The 10,824-nt window shown below is 34.1% G+C and overlaps 1 protein-coding gene across 1 annotated transcript; it reads right to left on the reverse strand.

Annotated features, from left to right (window-relative positions):
• Nucleotides 1-510: 510 nt before the first annotated feature.
• On the reverse strand, nt 511-5,027 carry LOC124373217. Its single transcript, XM_046831614.1, has 2 exons — nt 4,945-5,027; nt 511-1,841 (listed from the first exon to the last, which is right to left on the reverse strand). Exon 2 carries the CDS (start codon nt 1,835-1,837, stop codon nt 614-616), a length of 1,224 nt encoding a protein of 407 aa, XP_046687570.1. The 5' UTR covers nt 1,838-1,841; nt 4,945-5,027; the 3' UTR covers nt 511-613.
• Between the last annotated feature and the right edge of the window lie 5,797 nt (nt 5,028-10,824).

Raw genomic sequence — 10,824 nt, forward strand, 5'->3', positions numbered from 1 at the left:
TATATATATAATATATATATATATATATATATATATATATATATATATATATATATTTCAACTAAACTTTGAATACATAAAATGAATAATGAATAAATATAATAAATATATATATATATATATATATATACATATCTTTTTCAAAACAAATTTTATATTTTATCATTTATTTGATAACTATACTACATTTGAGACTAATTGGAAAATAAATATTCATCTTAAACATACGTGCTGCCCGAAAAATGTTGAACATTTTTTTCTGCTTTCAAGTGAAAAAACAAAAATCTCCGATACATTTTTAACTATGATTCTTGTAGTTTACATGCCAGTTACACATGTCCTATATAATCCATAAATTTTTGTAGCTATAGCTCTGATAGTTTGTCATTGATTTGTAAAACTATAACTGAAATCAATAGCTTCAAAATCAGTTTAAGAAAATTAACTTTTAAGTAATACTTTAGTTGGGACCCAACAAAATTTAATATTCAAATACAAGAAAAACACTGGTATGATGAATTCGTTTTTGGCATCTATTTTAATTACAAAAGAAGCTCATATATGCGTAAAAACAAATTCAGGATTGCTTGAAATTTCTATCCCGCCCTTTTCATTAAGAGAATACCCAAGACTGGTATTGCCGGAGAACTGTTGGTAAAGCAGATTTGAATCGTTTCCCTTGATACCTTTTCTCTATTCTTTCATCTGGTTTTTCAGGATCAAAATCTTCCTGTTTGAAATCTTCCGTCTTGATGACGTCTTTAGGCTCGCAAAGCACTGTGGGTAGCAGCTGACAAATCAGGACGAGGACCCAGTCCGCCAGTGCTCTCAGATCTTGCCGCAACTCTTCGGCAGTTAGCCGCTCCTGACACCCGAGCTCTTCCAAGGTGGAGTTCAAAGTCTGCAGGTAGATGTCGAGCAGTTCCTCCTGCTTGGTTTCTCGAACACCCTCGTCCGCACTAGTCCAGATGAAGTAGATGAGGTCAACTGCTGGAGATGAGTACCTTGGGTACTGAAAGTCCACTAACTTAACAGCAACTGGTGTTCCAGAGCTGTTATATTTGAACAGCATGTTGTTCACCCACAAATCCCCGTGGTTGAGAACATTCACTGACTGTTTTCTAGGTTTGAATACCTTCACAAGGTACTCCCAGATCCCGTCAACTTTGCTGAGCATCAAATCTCCATAGCTTTCATATCCTTTCATTTCTTTCAGAACATCACTTACCAACCTCAAAGAAGTTTCGACCCATCCTTTCACCTCCTTTTTAAAAGGACCTTCATCGTAGTACAACCTCTCTGAGCCGGCTTCTTCAACAAGCTTTGAGTTTTCGTGTTGTAAGGATACAGAAGATGCGTGATATTTCCCTAAGGACATCATAACTAACTTGCAGTGAGACAAGTCCAGTTGTTTAGATCTATCGGCCATAACGTAGCCATCTTCGTTCAAATCTTTCAGCACCAACCTGTTTCTGTCAGGGCAGTAGAAATCCTTAGGGCCAAATTCAAACTTTGCTCTTTTGTTCAACTGAGATAGTACATCGGCATAAAACCTTTGTTCTCTGTTGAACAGATCAATTTTCTCCATGTATTCACTGAGAAACCCGTGAGAAACGGGTGTTTTAATTATTAGTGAGATAACGTGTTTGTCAACTGACTCCCCGACTGTGTATTGTACCTTTACTCTGAAAACGTAAGTTCCATAATTCTGGTCTAGAGGTAGAGCTGACTTTGCAGTAAAGCTGGTCACCGTTACCCTTGGTTCCTGGTCTACTCCTCCTTGGAGAACAGTTGCCAAATATGATTCATTCAGCCAAGATGGGACTTCGGGCTCCATTTTCCTGAAACAGTACAAATTCCATTAAGGATGAACATGAAATGATCAAGTTCATGTATGCTTATTATAAAACATGTCCTATTACTACGAAAGGGTAAAGCAATAAACTTGATAGGACTACAGTTTAAGGCGCAATACCACGAATATAGCATATGTGACATACAGTTAAGTGATTAATGATAATCCTTAAATGAAATGTAGAGATTTTGAATATTAAATATTGACAAGCAGCTTTCAAAATGGAACTTAATTTGGAAATTTGTAGGCGTAAAACCCATTTTCTTATTAAGAAAGTTATTCTAAGTTTGGCCGTACCCTCTAATTATGTTTTAGAGAAAAAGATAGTTTCTCAAACGCTTATAAGTATGTTTTTACTGTTAAATCTAAAAATCTTTAAAATTTCATAGTTTATAGTTCATAATATTCATAAAATCGACATTATTCTAAAATTGTGATATCAAATTTCACAAAAAATAGGTTCCATCTTATTTTTTAATATAGGATGGTAGGTCCATAACATATTTATTCTATAATTTTAAGAGTATTTATGTCAGTTATAACCTTAAAAATCTGCTTCTCAGCTATTATAAATCTGATCTTAAGAACAAAAAGACAAGCTTTAAAAATGTGCTCCTTAGCAAGTTATATGTGGTAATAACACGGTGTCTGTCAACCACAAGACATTAGGTTTATTATTTCTAGTGGCCCCTTCGATTTGCATCAAGTTTGTTAGTTACCAGTTGTCCATACGTTTTCTTTCTCAGAATTCAAAACATTTAAACATCTTTTATGAAAGCACTTAGATCTTGTATAACCATTGCAACCAGAATTCTAATTTTTATATATTTTTCTTTATTTTTGTTAATTATAGACCCCTTTTCAGCCTTATTCTTCTCATCGTTAGAGGCAACTATCCTGTGCAAGATCTTATAAAAAATAATAGGGGGGGGAGTCGATACAGTACAAGGTGGCTGGTACTGATAAAAAGTGATGCAGTCATAAAGAGGATTGGAATATGCGATATCTCTAGCTTCGATCCAAACTGTGACGTGTTACACCATGTGGCCATCGTCTGTCCCAGCATAGTTATGTACTGGTTCCAATAATGACTCAAAATGTGTATTAATACAATCTAATTTCTTGGTCAATATTGGTACAGTTATGAAAAACATACAGGGTGTAAATTAATTACTGGTACGCCTAGATGTATTCCAAATGGATTGAGGTATCGATATAAAATTTCCACCATACCTATTAAAATACTGTTTTGGACTTTTTTGTGTGTAACAAATATAACCCCTTTTTAAAAGAGGTGTAGCGGGGGTAACTTTAAATTTTTAAATTGCAACCCATATTTTGTGAGATGTCATATGAAAGGTCTATTCATTAGAAACGCATTACATTTTAGAAAATGCCTCTACGCCGTTTCTAGCAAAATTTATGGCAAAATAACACAAAAATTATAATCTGTAGGGACAGTGCTAATTTCTTCCGCATACCAACACAATGTATGCTTGATATGTTTTAGGGGTCCCTTTAGGTAGTATCTACCTATTCCTTTACGTAGTATCTATTGTATCTGGTGTGCATGGTTTGGGTAAGAGGTGTCTTTTTTATAGGTGACATTAAAATGTAAGGGATATACTAGCCCATGGCTTTTGCTAGTATCGTCATAGAGATGTTTTGTTCACGTCATTGTGTTTTTTTTTAATTTACCTTTCAAATGACACGTCACAAGATAGGGGTTGTAATTTTAAAATGTAAAGTGACCTCTACTACGCCCTTTGAAAATCAGAGGGGCGGGGATATTTTTATCCTTTAAAGTCCAAAAACATATTTTAATAGGTATGGTGAAGATTTAACATCGATATCTCAATCCGTTTGGAATATATTGAGGCATATCAGGCCTTAATTTACACCTGTATACTCAAGTAAGTAAAGGTGCAAAGAGGTATAAGATGTTCGGGGTTATCTAGCAAACACTTTATCAAGACGATAACTATTTTTAACAGAATATTAGCTTGCTTCTCCAGTATTCAGTAGTATTCTGTTAACTAAAAATTTATTACGTATCAGACAAGTTGGCTGAGCGTAAGCGAAGCCTATCACTCATGAAGTTGGTAAAATTTCATTTCTGTCTGACCGTATAATATCTCGACGATGAATTGCCCACATACTTAATGTTTTACATGAAGCTTCATTTTTATATAAGCAGCATTGAATATTGTGGTCTATGTCAGTCTATAGGATTTGGCTGAGTGTGAGAGAAAATCTTTACATTAGTGTTACGGGTCCTCATGACGACAATTAAAAAATCGCTTTCTGATATATGCTTTAGTTTCCAAGTGCAGTCTAATTAAACGAGCGAAAGCCTCAGCGAAGCCTATTACGTGACACAATGTGAACCTATAGTTAGTCAACGTGTGAAGCATAATACTGAATATAAAATACGCAATTCAAATTAATAAAAATAAACCAATCTTCTTGCTCACTAGGACAAATCCGTCAACAGCTAGGTGTGGTTTAACTGGCATTTTACGAAGCTATTGCAGCTCTAATTGCCATTTAACATTTTTTCAAAAGCATTCCTTTTGGAATAAAAAAATAAGAACATTTCATATAAAATTGGATAGAATAATAAAGATTACATTTTAAACCTCTTTTTAATGCCAATCAGCAATTTTATGTATAGATATCATTACAATCATTAGTGTCTAGTAAGAATTAATTAGTGTTATTGTAAAAAAACTAGATATTTGTTTAGTTGCAAGGTTAGTTTGACGTTTTATCGTTTTTGTTTTGTGAATCCAAAATTACTGTCATGGCCTAAGCTTCATTTTACATTTTATTAATGAGTAAAGATAAAAGTTACATAAATTACGTTCTTTGTACTCGTATACTCAATCATATGTTCTTACACATTTGTGAGTCCAAAACATGAGAGAGTGGATTTGATACCGTAACATGAATTTGTTACCAGGCGACCAACTTAAATACACAAGACACAATAGGGCAGGAATGTTTTCAGATGATTATGCCTAAACTAATATTAAAGAATCTTCTAACCCTAAAAATCCATATTTATATTCTATAAGTTAAATACTCACCAATATGCAGACAATCAAAAGTAGGCTATTGCGTTGACTCCTAATTCACTGCTTATCTCTGAGCGACTGAGGTTGTATTCGACGTTTATACCTGTGATAAGTCAAGTATGTGATAAACAATATGACAGTCACGATTCAGTTATTATTTAATTTGATCAGATAAATTATTTTGATAGTTAATATCAATGCCAAGACTGTATAACCACATAAAGCCATCTGGGCTATTTTTTTTAGTTCCATCCACGGTTGTACAGTAACTTGTAAAGTATTCATTGGGGACAAGAAAATTATTATATACTTCAAGAGTAATAAGTCATTAATTTATATATCATACAATATACAACTAACTCTCTTTTGATAAAACTGTTCAGAGATACAGAGATGGGAGAAGTGGCTCCCATTCCTATGTATCTCTGCAAGCTCTGAACAGTATTATCAACTGTAATAAGTTACTTGTCCACGCTCAGGTAAGAGATACAAGCAAGTGGCTCCCATTCCTATGTATCTCTGCAAGCTCTGAACAGTTTTATCAACTGTAATAAGTTACTTTTCCATGCTCAGGTAAGACATACAAGCAAGTGGCTCCCATTCCTATGTATCTCTGCAGCTCTGAACAGTTTTTATCAACGGTAATGAGCTACTTGTCCACGCTCAGGTAAGAGATACAAGCAAGTGGCTCCCATTCCTATGTAGCTCTGCAGCTCTGAACAGTTTTATCAACTGTAATAAGTTACTTGTCCACGCTCAGGTAAGAGATACAAGCAAGTGGCTCCTATTCCTATGTAGCTCTGCAGCTCTAAACAGTTTTATCAACTGTAATAAGTTACTTGTCCACGCTCAGGTAAGAGTTACAAGCAAGTGGCTCCTATTCCTATGTAGCTCTGCAGCTCTGAACAGTTTTATCAACTGTAATAAGTTACTTGTCCACGCTCAGGTAAGAGATACAAGCAAGTGGCTCCTATTCCTATGTATCTCTGCAAGCTCTGAACAGTTTTATCAACTGTAATAAGTTACTTTTCCATGCTCAGGTAAGACATACAAGCAAGTGGCTCCCATTCCTATGTAGCTCTGCAGCTCTAAACAGTTTTATCAACTGTAATAAGTTACTTGTCCACGCTCAGGTAAGAGTTACAAGCAAGTGGCTCCGATTCCTACGTATATCTGCAGATCTGAACAGTTTTATTAACGGTAATGAGCTTCTTGTCCACGCTAAGGTAAGAGTTACAAGCAAGAGGCTCCCATTCTGATGTAGCTATGCAGCTCTGAACAGTTTTATCAACGGTAATGAGCTTCTTGTTCACACTAAGGTAAGAGTGACATTTAAGTTACCTCCACTGCCATATATCTCTTCAGCTCTGTAATATGTTAACAAAACTCACCTAAAATTTCTAATTCGTTCTGAGATATACATGATATATATGAGATATCATTCTATATATGATAAATACTGGCATTTTCCAAGACACTTTTGAAAAGATGTACGAGATTGAAAGGGTATGCAATAATCAAATGTTAAACAATGAGTTTAGGTGTATCTAATAAATTTCAAGTTAGGTCTGATAAATTTTATTGAATCCCCCACTCCACCGTTTTAGTACGCTCTTCAATCTAATTCATCCCCACCCGCAAATCCAAGTCCTAGTTACACCATTGATTGAGACACAGTATAGAGATAATTTAATCGTTAAGAATCTGGGCTGATACTCTAACTAATTTTCTGAGTTCTGTTGGTAACAAAACACAAGTTAAGGAGATAACTACTTCGTTCCCAGCCGTCTCGGCGTGATTGAGAGATTGTTGCGGAACTTGTAATTTTATAACAGTTTCTCCACAACTCCGCCTCTAACTCGTTCATTATTGTACTGAATTATTTTCAAGATTTATTGATAGGATTTTCGAAAATACATTTTCATTATATATAAACTATATGACGAAATTTATTTATATATATTTATATATATATATATATACATTATATATAAATATGATGAATATATATATATATATATATATATATATATTCATAAACTTACTGCCATATATTGTAGGTAGGAATTACGTCTACAGGATTCCAACTCCATTTAAACTTGTAGTTACAATTTTGTAAGTGATGTAGTCTTGTGTCATAAGAGTGTTCAATAATTTCGGGATCAACGCGTTTCAATCTTATAAAGTAATTTCTCTCTTTATAATGAAAATCATTTCTTCGAATTTCGGTCATATATTGAGCCGCTTATAAGATGATAAATACTTGTATGTGGTCTATAACTGCTTCGAGTGAAAGATGTGTAAGAAAAGTAATATGTAAGTAGGTATGTGGTGGAGAGGGAAAATATATGGCTGAATAAACCAAAACTATACATTTTTTTTATTATATTACTCAAGGATATTATTATTTTTGACTTCATAAATTATTTACTAGGCAATAATTTAACGCTTAAAGAGCCAGATTGAAAGTGGCGTTTATACAGAGTGATCTTCAAGAGATTGGAGATAACTATTTTTATATCGAAGAGGTTAGAAACATTAAATCTAATCTTACAAAGAGTGCTACTACATACATACAACTCACTTTCACGCTTTACTTTATCATACAAAAATAGGTTGTAAGTTTCACAGAGAGTGACGCAATGTGTTCATCCATTATTCATCTCGGTGATGCAGTCTCCTTAGATTGTCTGCATTACTCTAACTATTTTACTTTTTACTATAACTATTCTAATGTGTACAAGCAACGCACTTTCCGAGTTTACTTTCTCAATCCAAAGAGGGTGATGTTTTCACGTCTAATTTCACAGATAGTGACGCAATGTGTTCATCCATCCATTATTCATCTCGGTGATGCAGTCTCCTCAGTTTGTCTGCATTACTCTAACTCTTTTACATTTACTCTAACTCTAACTATTCTAATGTGTACAAGTAACGCACTTTCCGAGTTTACTTTGTCACTCCTAAGAGGGTGATATTTTTCACGTCCAATCTCACAGAGAGTGACGCAATGTGTTCATCCATTATTCATCTCGGTGATGCAGTCTCCTCAGTTTGTCTGCATTACTCTAACTCTTTTACATTTACTCTAACTCTAACTATTATAATGTGTACAAGTAACGCACTTTCCGAGTTTACTTTGACACTCCTAAGAGGGTGATATTTTCACGTCCAATCTCACAGAGAGTGATGTAATGTGGGTGAAATATTTTCAATTTGAATAATTGAAACACAGCTAATTCGTGCAGTATTTACTCATACCATACTGACTAATTTGCATTATTTAAGTTTGCTATATCTCTGACATTTGTTAATTTTTACAGCATATTAGATTGCAGTTTTTTCCTTATATATGGTTCTCGCAGTTCAGATATAGGATATTTCCTATCGGCTGAGCACTAAGTAAAGCGTCTCTCGCTTGTTGCTGATGAAGAAAATCCGATTTCTGTCTGTCTGTAAGTACGATAACTGTCGAACGAGGTCACTTTTGGGTTTAAATTTTATGTAAAACTTTACTTCTACTATCTGTACATAGCTATTAAATATTACAATCTTAGGTTCTTTGGAAGTCCTGATTTCAGTTTGTCAGTTAATGATGTGGTTTACAATGGTCTTAATATACAGAATAAAGTTATTAAATTATTAAACAGAGCAGTCATTTAAATATAACATTTAATCATGTTACAAGTATATTTTTCACTAACTTGCATGCGAAAATTTGTCTTTTTTAGAAATTGATTTTTTCCCTTATTTTCCCATTGCCATTATAGTTTCTATAAGACCAACGTAAAAAGGTTCGCTAACGATCAGCCAAATTGCATGGAGTGACATGAACCATCAACGAACTCAATGATGTCGAAACGAATATTCATGGAAAATTTCATATCTATAAGAAATTATTTCTAGATATCGTTTGGACAGACAGAGAGAGAAATAGAAATACAATTTTCCAACCCCTCGAATAGTATCCAATAATATCATTCATTGTGATCATTAATCTCAGTATTAGCCCAACCTAACTCCGCTAATTATAGTAGTTGTGTGAGAGCCAAGGCTAGCCATGTTCTGCATCCCACTTATCAGCCAATGGCAGGGTACTCATTGACGTGCTTGTTCTAACATGTTTAGTCTAATCAACTCTGATAGATGTTACTGTTTGGTTGTTGCAGTTCCTACTGATGCTCGACAACGTAATGTTTGTGTGTCTATTACGGCCGTAAACATGTTTAGTCTAATCAACTCTGATAGATGTTACTGTTTGGTTGCAGTTCCTACTGATGCTCGACAACGTAATGTTTGTGTGTCTATTACGGCCGTAAACATGTTTAGTCTAATCAACTCTGATAGATGTTACTGTTTGGTTTGCAGTTCCTACTGATGCTCGACAACGTAATGTTTGTGTGTCTATTACGGCCGTAAACATGTTTAGTTTAATCAACTCTGATAGATGTTACTGTTTGGTTGCAGTTCCTACTGATGCTCGACAACGTAATGTTTGTGTGTCTATTACGGCCGTAAACACGTTTAGTCTAATCAACTCTGATAGATGTTACTGTTTGGTTGCAGTTCCTACTGATGCTCGACAAAGTAATGTTTGTGTGTCTATTACGGCCGTAAACACGTTTAGTCTAATGAACTCTGATAGATGTTACTGTTTGGTTGCAGTTCCTACTGATGCTCGACAACGTAATGTTTGTGTGTCTATTACGGCCGTAAACATGTTTAGTTTAATCAACTCTGATAGATGTTACTGTTTGGTTTGCAGTTCCTACTGATGCTCGACAACGTAATGTTTTGTGTGTCTATTACGGCCGTAAACACGTTTAGTCTAATCAACTCTGATAGATGTTACTGTTTGGTTGCAGTTCCTACTGATGCTCGACAACGTAATGTTTGTGTGTCCTATTACGGCCGTAAACACGTTTAGTCCTAATCAACTCTGATAGATGTTACTGTTTGGTTGCAGTTACTACTGTTACTCAACAAGGTAATGTTTGTGTGTCTATTACGGCCGTAAACATGATTTAATTCACAAATGTTCATCGTTTGTACAAACTCATGTTTCACATCATATATATATATATATATATATATATATATATATATATCGTGACTAATACTATAAATGCGAAAGTGAGATTATCGTTTGTTACGTTTGCATGCGTAAACCATTCAACTGATTGAACAGAAAATTGTCAAGGCCATTTTTAGAGTCTCTGAGTAACATATAGGCCTATTGTTATTTCGAAAAACATCTATAGACTACGTTTCCCTTTCCTCTGAAGTTGCGAAAAATCAAAAGGTTGAATTATAGCAAGCAAAAAAAAGGCAAAGAGTCTGTTAAATGTAATCATCTGTTCTGTGTCAACATTGTTAACGACAGCACAACCGTATTTTAATTAATCACTATTTTCTGTTTGTGTGGATTTATAGTGTTAAAGCATAGAGTAAGCTTGATAATAACATCACTTCTTATTTCAAACTTTACTCCATTTCTGTTGTTAAGCAGGCAATAAAAAACATATCCAGTAATAAAACTAAAATTTTACTTTAAGAAGGTATTCATAAATGTTCCTTTTAGCAAATATTGAGGTAGCAGTGCTTAGTCAGCATTGTAATGCAGATATAACATAAAAGTTATTATCTAACCTTTACTATAAAACTACTGTTGTCAAATGCGTTTTATTATGTTCATGGCTGGCTGCTGGGAGAATCAAAATGTAAATAAAACTTAATTATTTAAAGTTCCGAGTCTCATGTTTTATTGAAATTGGCGCGAAATGGGCAAGAGCTTATTATGTTTGAATAAGTATTGTAAGTTTGAATATTTGTAGTAAGGATTTTAATTAATAATACCAAACTGACTTTTGCAATGTAATGTTTTATTGTCAT

This window comes from Homalodisca vitripennis, unplaced genomic scaffold (genome assembly GCF_021130785.1).
Source record: "Homalodisca vitripennis isolate AUS2020 unplaced genomic scaffold, UT_GWSS_2.1 ScUCBcl_5063;HRSCAF=11600, whole genome shotgun sequence".
Taxonomy (NCBI): domain Eukaryota; kingdom Metazoa; phylum Arthropoda; class Insecta; order Hemiptera; family Cicadellidae; genus Homalodisca; species Homalodisca vitripennis.

Excerpts from the sequence above, each read along its gene's own strand:
- LOC124373217 (XM_046831614.1), bottom strand. The coding sequence starts at position 1,837 with ATGGAGCCCGAAGTCCCATCTTGGCTGAATGAATCATATTTGGCAACT.